Raw genomic sequence first — 17,181 nt, forward strand, 5'->3', positions numbered from 1 at the left:
AGAAGTATCAAAGAGCGATTGCTTTCGCTACCTAGGATCTATCTTGCAAAAGAACGGAGAATTTGATGGAGACCTCAACCAGATGAAGTGGAAGAGTGTATCCGGCATGTTGTGTGACTATCGTATGCCACTGAAACTTAAGGGAAAATTTTATAGGATGACAATAAGGTCGGCGATGATGTACGGCCCAACAATCGGCACGGAATGTTGGGCGGTGAAGCATTAACATGTACATAAAATGGGTGTAGCGGAGATGAGGATGCTTCGTTGGATGTGTGGGCACATGAGAAATGATAAGATTAGGAACGAGGATATCTAGGTAAAGTAGGAGTAGCCAAAATTGAAGGAAAGATGAGAGAAAATCGATTACGACGGTTTGGTCATGTGCAACGAAGGCCTACTGACACTCCAGTTAGAAAATGCAACTACAGGACAAAGGTCCAGGGTCGAAGGGGTAAATGAAGACCTAGGAAGACTTTGGAAGAGACTCTAAGAAAAGACTTAGTACTTGGATCTAACAGAAGACATGACACAGAACCAAACGCAATGACGTTCTAGGATTCATATAGCCGACCTCACTTAGTGGGAAAAGGCTTTGTTGTTGTTTTTTGTGAATCGCAGGTACTGAGGCTGCTCCAATAAAGAAGAGAGCCTCCGTGTCGTCTTCGTCGTTTGTAGATCATGAGCTTCCATCTGAGTTTTGGCTATGAATGATAAGTTAGATCTTTGTGTTTACTTTCAGCAATAGTTCTGGTTTGAAAGTTTTCGTAATCCACTAAGAACAATGGGTATGGTTGGTTAGAATGGTTTTTTGTGCGCTTGAAACTGTGAACCTGAAACCGCGACCGAAACCAAAAGAATCACAGCAAATGATGTACAACTGTTCTTAATTTCCATTAAAATTGGTTGGAGTTGGCCAGTCTGAGGTTTGCTCTTTACATACAGTAATGGCCTGGCCAAACAGTACAGTATATCAATCAGAGATTTTTACTGTATTTACATATAAATTATAAAGAATCAGGGCAATGGGATTCGGAGACTATTTCTACAAGTTCATCCCTGCACCGTCAATATATTCAGTAACTTGTGAAGCAAGTTGGTACGTCCAGTTCACAGCGGTGCCAAAAAAGAGCTCCCAAAACCATAGATCCAGTGCGAGTACCGTGGAAAATATGAGCAATGCCAAAGTCTGGTAGCGGTTCAAAGGCCAACCTGATAGTTCCGCCATCTTCTTCAGAAATGGAAGGGAACTGCTCTCCAGATCCTGCTTCCTTATGGACCACGCGGAAATCCATTGTGCCTCAGTAGGGATGAGCTCCAACTCTTGCAATCGTCTCCCCAGGTCTGGCATGTGACCCCCTCCGTATAGTATTGCAATCTTGTTGTTCCCGCTGTCGATTGCTTTTTGGAGAGCATCTATGGCAGCTCTGTTTCTCTCACCAATAATCACAGAGCTCTCTTCTACATCGGCTGTAGCCTGCGTGAATCTTAACCAAGTAATACATGCGGGTTAGTTTTGAGTTTCCTGCACGCTAACAACTTTCCTATTCAAAATTTAGCACCAATTCACAGTACCCTTTGAGATTAAAAACCCAATTGACAATTGGTTTGATCAGTTATGAAAATCTGTACATACATACGAAGTGACGGAAAGCGAAACTCATGGAAAATACTTACTCAGATGTTAGTCTCTTGGCCAAGAAGACCTTCATCGCAGCACCAAAATCAAGCCTAGACAAGGCTTCTAGTTCTGGAAATTCCGACTCCTGACTGCCCGTGTCTGCACAGACACCTCCGATAATGAGAAGGCCAACAAGTGGCATCGGAAGCACACGTGCGGCCCACAAAAGCTTAGATCTCCAGGGACCAAGGTCTTCTGGAATTGAAACAGTTTGAATCATGGCTTTCGTGGATCTAACAGTCATCTCTCTCGCAAAAGTGAAGAAGCTTTCACCCTTTTCTTCCTGAAAGAAATGAACATGGCATTAGATGCACCAATGATCCTCAAGCATTTTACAGCCTCCAAAAAGGAGAGAGAAGATACATACCTGAAGCAATTTGAAAGTCTCGAAGTCGAGATCTGCATGGTACCAATTCTCAGACTCGTAATCAAGACAGTCTAATTGGAAATCAAGCGTCAGAACTCGAGCCATCTGTCGCTGAATGCATCCCAGGATGTTAAATCCTCTTGAGCGGGAGCCCTTGGCTTTTAGCCTTTTTGTGGCAGCAAGGAATCTTCTGTTCTCTAAACTCTCCCGGCTAGTCACCATCTCATACAGGACACAATCATAGGACTCAAGTTCCTTTTGGAGGGTCTCAAAGTACCTGGAAATTAAATAAAATTTGGTTGAGACAGTTTCCTAGCACCATTTCTGAAAGTCTCTTGCACTCTTGTGATGCATTCATTAGCACTCTAATATCCAAAGTACAATACTTTTTCCTGAAAGCGTTACGTATAAAACTTTTATGAAAGCTACCCTTCCCAAATTCATCTCTCAAACAACTAGCATTGCATTTATTTAGCTCAAATCGCGCACGATGTTTGAGCAACAACTTTTCCACTTGATCGATATTTTAGAATTAATAACGCTGTAGCTTCCGAGTTCATATATTTCACTAACAATCAAACAATTCTGCTAACTGCAAAACTACTAAAAACGAAGAAGCAATAAAAATCACAACGATTGTTCGAAGATACATACTCTTTATCCGCGATGTGAATTGTCGAAACCAAATCAACCTACAACACCAAAGAAGAACAAATTCAAAAGTGACAAACCAAGCCCACTTACAAAACAAAAGAAACCGACTCAAAGAATCCAACTTTACACACAATACCTGAAGAAACGGCCTCAAAAGCGACCAAGGGAACCGCTTTTTGTAGCTGACAACCGCCGTCTGCAGCTCCCCGGTGCCGCCATTGTCACCCCTTTTGAACCTCATGAAATCCGCAATCGAATTGGTCTGCAAAAATTGCTCGGCGGAGCCGTCCTCAATTGGGCTGACAGAGGAGGAGCCGAAGACCTTGAAAGGAAGGAGCCTTGGGGATTTGGGGAATCTGAGGGTACGTTTGGAGGATTCGAAAGGCCTGGCCTTGAAGGTGGTGGAGGTGGAGGAAGCATCGGAGTGAGTGGCGGAGTTGGAGGGAAACGAGGAGGAGGAGGAGAGAATTGAGAGAGAAGCTGAGACCATGCTTTCTCTCTCTAGAGAGAGAGAATTGGGGGGTGTTTGGATAAACAAAACACCGAGGAAATGGTGTATGTCGATGGAGTGAATCTACGGGCCAAAGCAAAAGGGAGGTGGTTGAACCTCGTGGGATTTTTTTTGGAAAATATGTAGAGAAAAAAAAAAAAAAAACCAAAATTTGGACCCACAAAAAATTCCAATCACCATTTTAAGTTTAAGATAATTATAATTAAAAAATTAATATGAAAGTATTGATATATCCATAAATGGTAGTAATACTCATTACCCTATTTATCATCTTGAATGAGTTTAAATTTTAAGATTTGTGTTAATCCTCTACACATATCTCAAAATTTAAATTCATCTAACGATGATAAATAGAATGGTGATCATTATCATCACGCGTGATGAAACTTATCTAACGAAAATAAATATGATGCTGAGCATTATCATCACTTAAGGGTGGCGAGCAAAAATATTCCTCTATAAAAGGAGCGAGTAAGTGAAAGATGTAGATTTCCTCATTAACTTTAAACAAGCAATTGAAATTTGAAAGTTTTTTAACAACGGATTTTCTACTATCACAGAGAAAATGTCAATTACACCAATACCTGCCAACAATGAATCAAATAATTTCTGAATATCCTGAAAACCACTATATCTCCAGCAGTAAACCGCAGCCGAACATCGTGACCACGCGTAGATATTGAACGAGAGCTGGAGAAACGAATATTTCACATCAATCTGAGGTACACCTGCAAAGCTTTCTCTGCATGCTTATGATTACATGATCGTTTTCTTTTGTTTTATTTCAAAATTTCCGCCACATCTGCCTCACTGTGACAAAACCCGAAGGCCTGCTTGTAAATCCTCTAGGGTGATTGTTCTAAGTTCGTCTGTATCTATACAATCAAAATCGAGCCTAAAATCCAAACTCTCTCTAGCATTCACTAACATCGTATCCACTAAACCTCCATTCATCTCCTTGCACTGCTTTTCTGTTGTCTCTCTTCGAATCAGATCTGCAACTGCTTCTATACTGCACGAAGAGTGTAACTGAAATCCATACAACAAGCTCTCCTCTGTCTGATTATGCATCTTGATATGGAGGATCCTTGCTAGGTCTTCTGAAGTGAAGTCACTAAAATTGAAAAATTTGGTCACACGTCGACAGAAACCTTCATTTGAAGCAATTACACGTTTCATTGGTTCGCTATATCCTGCAAATATGACTACGATTTTTCCACTATCCATGACAGACATGATCTCTTCCAATGCTTCCAAGCCATAGTCTTTATCGTCTGCCTTCTGCATGGGTATTAGTCGATAAGCTTCATCTACAAAAAGGATTCCTCCCTCTGCGTCTTTAATCTGTGCAGAATATTACAATTAGGGTGTCACAGAAGAGCACTCACGTCCAAGAGGTGTGAAATTAGAACATAAATAGTTCCAAAAAGATCATTGTCTTACCTTCCTCCTAGTTTTGGGTCCAGTGTGACCAACGAATTCCCCAACCAAATCGGTCCTCTGTACTTCTGTTACTTTATCAGTAGGTAGAATTCCTACCATATGGAGTAATCTTCCAAGAATTCGAGCTACCATGGTCTTACCTGTTGATAGCAATAACCATATCTATCATAATTATACTACAAAGATGTAACCCAACAAAGTATATTCCTCTTTTTTTTCTTTTTATGCTTATGAAAATGCTAGTGGTATATTACAATTTGTCTTTAAAGAAATAGGTTTCATGATCCAATCATCACTTACCAGTTCCAGGATTTCCAAGAAAAGCCATATGAGGCGGTCTCCTCACACCAACTTTCAGCCCAAGGGCCTTACGCCTCTCATCCAAAAGCATCCCCTTTGCCCATTTCCGTAGTTGTACCTTGAGCTCATGCAAACCAACAATATTTGATAACTCACTTTCAAGTTCATCCATCTTAGCTTTAGTTTCACTGCATGCTTCAATTGCTTTTTTTCTCCTCTGCTCTTCATAGTGCCACTGTAATAGTTCCCGCAACTTTTCATTTGCACGGCCCTTAGATAAGTGATGTATAGGAGTCATGCCCTCCTACAATTCAAAGGCGACAACATTAGCATATACTTAGATGTTATCCTTGAGTAAAATGAATGTTGCAAGTAATGAAATAAGCAATACATCGTCCTTAGCACTGCAATCAGCATTGTACTCTAGTAATGTTTTGACAGTTGAGAACTCTTCAGCTGTAAGTGAGTACCACACAGCAAGGTGTAGTGGTGTCATTCCATTCTGCATGGACAGAGGAAGAGACTTTTTAAACATGAGTAGCACTTTGACACAATGGTTAGAAATCCAAAACTCAACAGAAATTGACTTGGGTGAAACAAAACTTACATTTGCCTTGGCTTCGATAAAAGCACCATGGACAAGAAGCAACCGTGCAGCATCATTGCATCCATTCTTTGCTGCCATGTGCAATGGTGTTTCTCCGTACTGCAAAGCTCAACATGTTATTAACACCCAAAATCAAATAAGAAATCTATTATAAGACAACAAATTCAGTTTCAAAATTGAGTTTCGAAACGATTGAGGTGATACAAAATTCAGACATGAGACCTACCATGTTCTTGGCTTCCAACTCAACTTCACCCGGCCCTTGCCAATCAAGAAGGAATTTAACTATGTCGCCCCTGTTGTAACCAGCAGAAACATGAAGTGGAGTTTGTTGCATCTGCATTCAGGGAAACAAAGGATTCATTAGAGGATAAGATAACCTTACTTGATGTTCACATCCAATGGTAGTGATACTATCCTACATAATTATCACCAAATGATAAAAGAAATGCCCTGCCGTTTTACTAACCAAAACTTCAAAGAAAACCTCCTAATCTCACATTTCTTTATTCCTTTCTTGAACTACCCTTTCTGTAGTTATAAAAACTAAGGTTTATGAACTGACCAAAGAAAAGTATATGCCTACAAAAATATAAATACGGTATGGTATCGGATCTTCAATTTAGCAACACAGACCATTTAGAAATGAAAGTCAATTAACTTAACCCATCTACCAGTAATGACAACCCTGAAAAGAAACTGACTTATCCGTCATCGAACAGTTTAACACACTTAGATCCAGCTCAATGCCTCTCTTCAATCCACCCAAAACATCAAACGGTACATAATCCACAACTACATTCCATTTTACAGGCTCTACCACAATATATTTACCAAGAAAAAGATCAATACTTCCCTTCCTTTATGCACCGACATCCGCATACAATTATAAATACAAGAAAATATAGTACATTAACCATCAAAGAAGCCAAATCCTACATTAAAGTGGTAAAGAAACATGATCAAACGGGTTGAATTTGCACAACCCAATTGGCAAGTATTCCAAATTCCAAAACCCATCAAACAAAATGCACCCAGAATTTCAAAGACGTCAGCTTTCGACACGAAATCGAATTATTGAAAAACCCCATTTCGTGAATTCAAATTTACAAGAGAAGGATATCTTACAACGGCATTTTTTTCGTTGAGAAGAGATGGGGTTTCCCGAAGCAGCTTCTGGAAGCCAAGAAGGTCGCCGGACTGAGCGAAGCCGTGGATGGTGGTGGGCTTGGCGGATCTCGACCGTTGATCTGGATGCCTCTGCATCCTTCCTTCCCCCCTGTATACTTGTGGGTTCTTGCTAACTCTCTCTCTCTCCCCTTCTCAGACAACAGACAAAAGAAAGATGGTCGAAAATGAATTGAGAAAAAACCGAGGAGAGAGGTTTTAGAGGGAGATAGATTTTGGAGGCGTCAAACAAGGCATGCGCGTTTATTTTATTTTTTTGGACGATAGAAGTATGCGCGTTTATTTTTTTGGCTTTTTACACTTTTAGCACTTTTTCTTAAATCCTCAAAGGTAATCCCTAGAGCCCCATTTTTCATCTAGGTTTCTACAGGTTTTTCCTAAAAGGAATCATTTTTATAGGCTAAACCTTAATCTATGCTTTTGTAGTTTGGACGAAGTTCCCCTTTAAGTCAAATATTTTACAGAAAGAGAAAAATAGTTTTTATCTGTTGAATTAACGTCCTTTTAGTTTTTATAATTATGTTTGAACAATCGTTTTGAAAATTTTATTTTCACGATTTAACTTTTATTGCTCACTAATTACTCCAATCAAAGGACAAAAAGCTATTTCTTAAATTTTTTAAAAACAAAGATCATAGATCTAGAACATGCATTTGAAAAGATTCACTAACATTCTCGGGTTTAGGTATCATTGGAGAAGGTAGGAATTTTATCAAATATTTATGTGTATCAATTTAGACATGGTTTGGTATTGAGGTGATTCTGAAAAAAGCTGCTATAAAAAAAAGCTGGGAGCTGTTTTTGTGTTTGGTAAACACTCAGCTTCAGTTTTTTTTCACAGTTTTGGATGAAAAAAAGTCAAAAACAAGAAATTGCAAAACTCAGCTTTGAAAAACCTGTTTTTTTCACATCTGTTTTACATAAAAGTTTACCAAACACTCTAATACTGGTTTTTTTTTTTTTTTTTTCAAAAGCACTTTTACAAAAAAGTTTATCAAACACTCTGCTGCTTTATTTCACAGCTGCTTATTCTCACAGCACAGCAGAAACAGTTTTTTTTCAAAGCACAGCAATACCAAATCAGCCCTTAGCCTTGTGTAATTCATGTACTTGAGAGGTGAGTGCGTGGCGGACTTACATTAACATGTGGCTCATCCAGATTACTGCACTTCAATTTTTTGCAATATACAGTATAAACACAAGAAAAATTAATAATGAAGAGGGTAAAAAATTAGTGGTTGTGGTGTAATATCTTAATAAATATGGTGTTAGGTTTACACTCATGCATTCCGGATTTAAAATTCCTCATTTTTTAAATTATTCTAATAGTTTTGAATTCTCCTTATCCCGTTAATAACAACAATTTTTTTTCTAAAGGTAAGAAATTGGCCATCGGAAAAGCTTAGTGCTGGATCGAAAGAAGAAAGTTTAAATAAGAACGATTCATGGTTTGGCCCAATCCAACATAACTGCAAATGGTTGGGCCTAATCTGTCTTCAATATCAAACTTGGGCCCGAATCGATGATGTGTTAAACTTCCCTCGCTAATCCAACGGTCAGCAGTTGCCATTATACCACTCAATCAGAGCCGTGTTTCACAAGACCCACTCAATCAGAGCCGTGTTTCACAAGACTCGTCTTTGATCTTCCCATCTAGCCAACGCAAAAGCGACACGATGACACAGAAACACAACGACACGTGTCACCAATCACTCGGCAGATGAGGTTCCCCTAACTTGTGGTCATCACGCACCTCCTTGCCCGCACGCTGCCACTCTCCTCCCCCTAAATCTCCCGCGAATAATATCTTCCCCCGCAACAAGACAATTTCCGTCACCCAACATCCCAAATTTTAAATTTAAATTTTATTATTTAACGTAAGTTTTCCATCAGTCTTTTAAACAAATTAGATTAAATTTAATTTAATGATTTTTGGACCGAAAATTCGGTAGAGAGCTTTTTCGACCGAAAATTCGGAAGAGAGCTCAAGATATTGGAGCCACATTTTGAAGCACTTTCAGCCACTGTGTTGTTATCTGCAATGGCCATGGTAGCGAGGCTCCACGTATGCCCACAGAGCTTGGAATACTTCAATTTCAAGGACCACCGCGGAACCGGCCCGGAGTTGATAATCGGGTCGGGTTTTCGGCGGTCCGGGGGGCTGCTGCCCGCGGGGCGAAATGGGTTTTCCTTGAAACCGTGCAGGTCGTTCAGGGGGGAGGACAACGGAGGGGGTACGGAGGAGGGAGAGGAGGAAAGTGCGAGAAAGTGCAGGAATTTGAAGAAGGGAGGTGGGAGTGGGATTTTGAAATCTTTGAAATCTAGTGTTTTGGGGGGTTTTGGTGTGGGGCTTAGAGATGGGGAGGAGTACAGGAACGCGGTGGCCAAGTTGGAGGAGGTCTGTCAATCTGTGAGTAATGTTTTTGCTGGTCTTTGTTTTCGTTTAATTAACAGTGTTTTGAGTTAATTAATTATGATTTGTTTAGTTGGAGCATGTATTTGTTTATTTTTTGAGAAAATCCAAGCTTGTTTGGGATTTTAAACCTTGAAGTTTGAAACATTTTTTGGGTGGGAAAATCCAAGGAGGAAAATGATTCAGATTTTAAATTTTGAAGCTTTCATAAACTTGTTTTTTTTTTTTTTTTTTTGGTTGTTTGGTTGCTGAGAAAATCCAAGGAGGAAACTGAACTTTTTCGAAATGATTGTTCTGTTAGGGTTGTTATTCAAATTCTTATCAACAAATGAAAGGAGAAATGAAGTTAACCCCTCAAGATTTATCTTTCATCACTGAACTTTGGGGAAGCAAGACTGTACTACGAAGTTTAAGCCTCAAGATTTTGTCTTTCTTCTTTTTTTTTTTTTTTTTTTTTTTTTTCAGTGAGATTTATGAAAGACATCTTTCAAATAATGATAGATCGTTTCAAGGTTGTCTTGTTTATCATGATTCTGACATGCTTGTAAGTGTCTTTAAAAATAGGCTGCCGTTCAAATCGGAAGATATATTGTGACCATGATGAGCACAGGAGTCATACTAGCAATTGGGTTTCAGTTGTCAGGTTAGAAGCATGTTACTATTTAGTTTCATATTATCCGTCCGAAATGTAATGTTCCATATGTAGACCTCTAATTTATTGGATTTTTTTGAAGGTGGAGACAGTGATTTGAATGAGCTAGTTTGTTATAGCTGGCTTGGTGGAATTATTATCGGAACTATGGTTGGATCTAACATGGTTTTAGAGGATCACTGTCGAGCTGGTCCACGAAATGTTGTCATCAGTGGAAGGTAGATACTCTCTCTCGCTTGCTCTTCTTCTTAATAAATTTTGTAAGGAGTTGTGGGACTGGTGGAGGAGGCTTTTTAATTCTGTAGTATCACGAAGATTGATCTAGTATAATATTTTCATATATAATGGCTTCAAGAGAGCATAAAAGTATGATTTACATGTATTTTGCGTCTTTTGATTGGCTGGTACAGCACAAGGGGACTTGGAAAAGCACTTGCTCGTGAATTTCTTCTTTCTGGAGATCGTGTGGTTGTTGCTTCTCGAAGGTGATACTTAGATTTTGAATTTATGATATGTGTGTGTGTATAAATAGTACTACTGCTACTGATTACTGAATTATGTCAAGGCAGCCCCGAGTCTGTACAAGCAACTGTCAGAGAGCTTGAGGAAAACCTGAAGGAAGGTATAAACAGTGCAGGCGGGTTATCCAAGAACCTGAAACATGCAAAAGTAGTTGGCATAGCATGTGATGTTTGTGAAGCCGGCGATGTGCAGAAACTGGCAAATTTTGCTGTTAGTGAACTCGGTCATATTGACATTTGGGTAATCTTTTGAAACCATCGATTAGATGCTTATCACTTTGTAACTATCTAATTTGTAACCTCTTTCACAGATAAACAATGCTGGGGCTAATAAAGGATTTAGACCCTTGCTTCAGTTTACAGACGAAGACATTAAGCAGGTATTTGCAAAAACAATAGCTCTATGTTGTGGTTCTTATGTGAAGAGAGTGCAATAGACTGCACACACACGCTCTCTCTCTCTCTCTCTCTCTTCCTAACTCCAGGCACACCCTAGCACCCATGTGCACGAGTCTGTATTAAAAACATGATCACATTCATGTGACTAGAAATTTGTTCTTCAGGATTTTGACAATGCATAATCATTTCAAAATGGTTCACTATCTAGCTTAAACCTTCTAATTTTATGTCAGATTGTCTCGACAAACCTGGTTGGGTCTATACTTTGCACTCGAGAAGCGATGCGTATAATGATGAATCAGGCTAAAGGTGGGCATATATTTAATATGGATGGAGCAGGCTCGGGGGGATCAAGTACCCCTTTGACAGCTGTGTGAGTACCTTGTCTTGTTGATAGATAGTAATCTTTTCTTTTGTGGGAAGAGGTTGAACTGTCACCTATTTTTTCGCAATTGTGATTTCTGATCCGTGACAATTATATGTTGATACTTATGCTATTTTACCTCTTCAACCTTAGCTATGGATCAACGAAGTGTGGTCTTAGACAGCTTCAATCATCACTTTTAAAGGAGTGCAAGCGGTCGAAAGTAGGAGTGCACACCGCATCTCCAGGCATGGTTCTTACAGATCTGCTTCTGAGGTACACTTGATGAATTTTTATTTTCAGGATGCATGTCTTGTTTCATTTATATGGATTTTCTAGGTTTATTGTTAAACGAGATGGTTCACCTCATGAGCTGAATATATAAAGTTCCGAATCTTTTTTGAAAATGGTTTTGTTCGTCTAGGATCTGAGAAATTATCTATTGCTTGTTTGCAGTGGCTCCTCTTTGAAGAATAAACAAATGTTTAACTTCATATGTGAGCTTCCTGAAACAGTAGCTAGAACTTTAGTTCCACGGATGCGAGTTGTGAAGGGAACAGGAAAGGCCATCAATTACTTGACACCTCCGAGGATCTTACTTGCTTTAGTAACTGCATGGCTGCGACGTGGTCGCTGGTTTGATGAACAGGTGATTATTTGACTTTTGTTGCGTAAGATATGCGATGTTACTGCACTTGTATGCATTGTGACAAATCGAGTTCTTCAGATACTTAAGTAGTTAAATTAGTGATGCTTTAGGTTCGTATAATCAAGGACTCATGGTCATGCCAACAGTGCAGTGCCATGATTGTTTGATATCCGTAGTTGCAAACAAGCGAAAACTGATTCTGGTATAACTTGCAGGGCAAGGCATTGTACGCAGCAGAAGCAGACCGGCTTCGGAACTGGGCAGAAAACCGCACCCGTTTTTACTTCACTGATGCAATGGAGATGTACACAGAGAACACTTGGGTGTCTGTCTTCTCACTCTCTGTTGTCTGTGCCTTCATCATCCTCTCTAGCACCAGCAGCAACTTGCCTGGTACTTGAGATTTTCACACAAACTCAAAACCGAAACCACTAGGTATTACCTCAGGCAGATACTATTTGTGTAGGACCAGACCAGACACATTGCTCAGAACCACGTATGCGACCGAAGATGTAGGGTACCATTTTTCCACCCTGCATCGATCGGACACTAATCGTTTTAAAGCATTCATGGTAGATCATCGTAAGGCGATTTGACTGCTACGCATCGTTTACAAATCCGAGCTTTTGTGGGGGGTTCTATATGCAAAATCATGTAAAAACTTGAGTAGTTCATAGTAATATTTGATACCAATTTGTTCATGCTCGGAGTAGCAATGCTACAAAGGCGTAAATCGAAAAGATGCACCATAAAACCAGCTCTGCCATTGTTTCTCTCTTCCTTCTTTTTGTACGGTGTTCATGTTTTCGATGAACATCTACTCACCTTCTCCGCTTAGGCTTACGAGAAATGGTTTTGTCGCTTCTGCAAACTTGGACTTAACTAAGTTGACTAAATGCAGAAATTATTTTATTAGTGATATTAAATAAGCAAGTAAAGCCCTTAAAGCACATTTAAAAGCCTGTTGGTTAAGGAGGACGGCTTTGGTAATGGATTTTAATTACCATAAAAAGAGACGTTACGATACTTATTAGAAATAAATAAAATAAAGTATATAGCTGGATTGAGCTAAAAGCATCTTTAGAGAAATGCCAAAAGTATTACGTGAACTGTTTAATAAAAAAGTGATTTTCTAGTTTTAAAAATAATGTCAAAATTTTACATGAAATTATATTTTTTTCACTACGCTACTAAATATGAAGACAACGTCAATTTTATTTTAGTTTATTTTAATATCAGGCCTACATATTTCTTTTATTTTTTTTTCACTTAATTCACTACTTTACTACTAAATTATGGACGCGTTTAATTTTCTTAAATAACTAAAAAAATATTTTAATTTGACATTACCTCTATATTTCTTCCACCTTAGTCAAAATAAAATAAAGGTCAATGTCATGGCACTAATTAATTATTATCGAATGAACCATCCCCATGCGAGGCCAGGGCAAATTCAACCCCCCTCTCTCTCTCATTCAAATCTCAATCCCACATTTTTATTAATTTTTAATTCGTTTTAGATAGTGTGTATTTATATATATATATATAACCAAAAAAGTATAATACACACACACGAAATTGTCTGGTAAAATGATCATGGTCTTGATAGTATACATGTTTGAAAACCGAACGTATATCTTTCACCAGGTCATCACTATATTTTGAAGCAAATTGCCAGCAGCTTTGCTTCTCGTCCCACTCAATTTTCTTTTACTGTCAAATTACTCGTGTTATCATTGTCCTAGCTTTTGCCCTAACCAAACACCCTTCTTTCTCTTAGGCCATCTCCAACCGATTCGGTCAGAGGATCATTGGGCTAAAAATAGTTCAAAACGACATGAAAGCTGTCTATAACCGAGAACTTGGCCAAATGGCTCGTGGGCCCCACTAGGCCAACACCAAATCAGGCCAACCGGCTGGCTCAAATGAGCCAACCAGCCAGCCCTGGGCTGGCCCGAAATTCAAATGTCAACGGCTAGCTTACGTCATGCTGATGGCAGTAGTTGTTGGATTTGAATTTTATTTTTTTTTGGGTAAAAGTTTTTAAAAAAGTAATAAAAAATTCCAAATGTTGTAGTCTTTAATATTTAAGTTGTAGTTTTTAAATTGAAGTTGTTGTAGTATTTAAATTGAAATAATAAATTATGTTTGACTTATAGCCCTTTGGCCCTCTCGGTTGAAGATGGTATGAAATATGGTACGACACTGTTCATTAAAATATAATTTATTGGAGGACTATAGGGCTAAAGAGAGTCATCTGGCCCTCCTTCGATTGGAGATGGTCTTAATTTAAGTTTCCTTACGCCTTCATAAAATTTAGAGTTTTTATTTTAAACACGACGCGTTGCATAATTCAAAATTTGCATAATTATAAGACTCAATTTATATACGATTAACATATATATGGATAAGCCCATACATGATCTATTGTTCGCATTATGTGGGAAAGTTGGACACAATACGCCATGACTAACTCCACCATACTCGCCATGACTAACTACACTACACCATAGTCATGGCGATGGATCCAACCATGTGAGAATGACATTTTCTAACACAACTTGTAAGGCATCATTTGGACTAGGGTACAATTTTGACCTGGGCTTTGAACTGAAAGCTTAAAACAAAGATCGGTTTATGATTGTATGTTTGGTGTAACAGAAAAATACATGCTCAGAGACTTAGGAAGCTTCCTGAAGAAGAGTTTAGACAAATAATGATATATTAATCTAACCAATTAAAATTAATTAAACATGAAATAATCGCCAGCAAATCCACTAATTGCAGACGTTAAGGGATGTGACATTTGATTTGACCGAGTGCCGCCGCGCATTTTTTCGGAATTGACTCGCCGCCTGCAATTTGTGCTACCTGCCGTTGCAAGCCATACGAATATCGGACCGGTTCTTCCTGCCACGGTCCATGCATGGATATGTATATGGACAACTAGCTAGGGTTTTGCATGTCCACGCATGGAGGAGTATATTTATATCCGTTATATATAATTAATATGATTACCTCCACGTCTGCGAGTTCAACTCTTGATTCTTAAATTATTTTAGCAAGAAAAAACATATTCTTAAAGAGAATATAAAATGCAGATTAATACTTTCAATTAGAATTCAACCCCTCATTTAGAAGACGATTATCAAGTATGTCATATCCCTCTTTTCTGTAGGAAGCATGCAGTTGTCAACTTGGTTGAGTGTGGGTTTAGGTGTTGGTGTTCAGCTGGTGTGGGTTTACTTAGAGTAACAGCTACCTGTATACATATGCCATAAAAGGATTAAAAATTTCAAATCAGATAAATTAGGAACACCTAATCCTTGACTAATTCATAACTTATTGCCTTCTTTTATGCTATATCTGAGTAACGTTATTGATAGAGTTAATTTGTACAACTCACTTTCATATTGGTATTCTCTATGCATTGACCCATATATCCTTCTCCTTTTTAATATATAAAGGGAAAATACATTAGAAATATAGGAAAACAAATGAAAATAGCTTGAAAACTTTGAGTTTTAATCAAAATGACAAAAAATGTGTTGTAAGTGAATAGTATCAGGCGTGACTTTTTAGAGTAAAATTGTATTTTTTTCGTTAAAATGAACAATATCGACAATATTTCGTTAAAACTCCCTAGATTCTTGTTTCTATAATTTCTATAAAAGAAATAGGTTATGGACACTCATTTTGGTTACAAAAGAAAAAGAGCTTGTTTGGTTACAAAAGTTATTGATTTTTTGAGTTCAAAAGTACTTTAAAGTTATTTTTCAGGATTTACTTGTATTTTTATTATGAATTGATTTCAAAAACATTTTCATCAAAACATTTTCAGTCATTTTTAAAACACTTCTAAACGAGCCCCTATTGTGTTGTTTGATACTTCAACAGTTGTACTATTAAATCATATATTATAATACGAGTGAATAATAAATTTATACTTTAGGTTACTCATGCCTTGCTCAAAAGTATTGGAATAGAAGAACAATAGATTATTGAAATAACAAGTGATTGAGTGTTGATATTAGGTTCAAATCCTACTTATCACTTTATACCTAAATAATCAAAAACCCTAAGCATAACCTGCATCAACCACTGCACTGTATATAAATGCATGCGCCAGTTCCTCCTCATCCCAAATAAAAATAATTAGGTTAAAAACGATGGAACAACACTCGGCAATTGTGGCAGGGGAAGCAGCTGCAAATATATCAAAGTTCAAACCAAACCGGTAGTTCTCTCTCTCTCTCTCTCTCTCTCTCTCTCTCTAAAAAAAGAATGGTTTGTGAATCTTGACATTTCCAAGGGAAAAAGTTCATGGTAGATATTTTAGGTTTTGCTACACTTCCTATAGTTTTGGGGTGTTTTTGTACCATACGGAGTGTACTATGTAAAATAACTTTAACAGTATATCAAAATTCTATGTAACTTACTAATTTCAACATTAATGAAAATGCAAAATCGGCACAAATTGCTAAAAATCTAGAATGACATACAAGGTTAGAGAAATAAAAAAAATCCAAATTGGGTAAGAACATTATCACCCTTCCTAATTTGTATTTGGACACAAAAATTTCAATGTGAATTGGGTCTGCATGTTGTGTGATTAGATAGCAAAATACCTCACTCATCTTTTTTATTTTCTTTTTTCCACTTTTCCATATGTGGCATATAATATCATGGTGTTCACTAAAAACAAGTGCACAATATATAATTGAAAATGGATGTAATATCCACATATCTCATTTTACTTCTCACACATCTTTTTAATTTTCGGTCGTCAAATCGGATGAATTGATGAAAATCAACGAACAGAAATTATCAAAGAGTGTGTGAAAAGTAAAATGAAGTGTGTGGATAGCATACCCCATTGAAAAATATATGCCGACAACCAAATATTTTATTTCAAAAATGGACTATTGCACACACAAAAATAAAAAATAAAGAGGTTAAATTTTTAAATAAAAAACTAAACAATATATTATTAATAGAAAATAAATACGTTAATCAACATTTAAATAATTATCTGATTATAAAAAATATATCATTTAATTACATAATTTAATCTAAAAAATATAATCCGATCGTGGATAAAAATATCCATTTATATCGAACGAGAAAAAAGATCTAATGACTTCAAAATAATTGAACGAGAAGCCATATGAGGTGGCATTCCAAAAATCTTATTTTGCATTCTAAACTTTTTATAATTAGAAAGAAATAACATTTGTAAAGAATGTAAAATAAAAATTTTAAAATATAATTAACCGCTAAAAAATAATGAAAATTAATTTGTACACATCATATACCGGGCAAGAACGACAAAGAAAAACAAAAAAAATACTCACTTGAGGAATAAAAAACAAAAGCGGTCCCATTTCACCACCAACCGAAACAAAGGAGAACAAAAATCCAAAGAATTTATA

At 37.5% G+C, this 17,181-nt stretch overlaps 3 protein-coding genes across 4 annotated transcripts; 1 reads left to right on the forward strand and 2 right to left on the reverse strand.

The window, feature by feature from the left end:
• Window positions 1–870: 870 nt before the first annotated feature.
• Window positions 871–3,300, reverse strand: LOC137747012 (uncharacterized). The gene is made up of 5 exons (XM_068487012.2): window positions 2,839–3,300; window positions 2,703–2,740; window positions 2,049–2,325; window positions 1,678–1,964; window positions 871–1,487 (listed from the first exon to the last, which is right to left on the reverse strand). Exons 1-5 carry the CDS (start codon window positions 3,190–3,192, stop codon window positions 1,046–1,048), a joined length of 1,398 nt encoding a protein of 465 aa, XP_068343113.1. The 5' UTR covers window positions 3,193–3,300; the 3' UTR covers window positions 871–1,045.
• A 575-nt stretch (window positions 3,301–3,875) lies between these two features.
• Window positions 3,876–7,119, reverse strand: LOC137710636 (uncharacterized). Its single transcript, XM_068449716.2, has 7 exons — window positions 6,692–7,119; window positions 5,790–5,900; window positions 5,564–5,662; window positions 5,348–5,458; window positions 4,957–5,260; window positions 4,657–4,796; window positions 3,876–4,557 (listed from the first exon to the last, which is right to left on the reverse strand). Exons 1-7 carry the CDS (start codon window positions 6,827–6,829, stop codon window positions 4,021–4,023), a joined length of 1,440 nt encoding a protein of 479 aa, XP_068305817.1. The 5' UTR covers window positions 6,830–7,119; the 3' UTR covers window positions 3,876–4,020.
• A 1,324-nt stretch (window positions 7,120–8,443) lies between these two features.
• Window positions 8,444–12,506, forward strand: LOC137740429 (putative chlorophyll(ide) b reductase NYC1, chloroplastic). Of its 2 annotated transcripts, none has more exons than XM_068480306.2 (10): window positions 8,444–9,161; window positions 9,729–9,807; window positions 9,899–10,034; window positions 10,227–10,301; window positions 10,386–10,578; window positions 10,649–10,717; window positions 10,970–11,109; window positions 11,254–11,376; window positions 11,557–11,749; window positions 11,965–12,506. In XM_068480306.2, exons 1-10 carry the CDS (start codon window positions 8,793–8,795, stop codon window positions 12,148–12,150), a joined length of 1,563 nt encoding a protein of 520 aa, XP_068336407.1. In that variant the 5' UTR covers window positions 8,444–8,792; the 3' UTR covers window positions 12,151–12,506. The 2 variants fall into 2 exon arrangements, with proteins under 2 accessions (XP_068336407.1, XP_068336410.1); XM_068480309.2 differs by having other exon boundaries at window positions 8,515–9,149.
• Window positions 12,507–17,181: the final 4,675 nt, after the last annotated feature.

This window comes from Pyrus communis, chromosome 15, assembly GCF_041283825.1.
Source record: "Pyrus communis isolate YQ-2024b chromosome 15, ASM4128382v1, whole genome shotgun sequence".
Taxonomy (NCBI): domain Eukaryota; kingdom Viridiplantae; phylum Streptophyta; class Magnoliopsida; order Rosales; family Rosaceae; genus Pyrus; species Pyrus communis.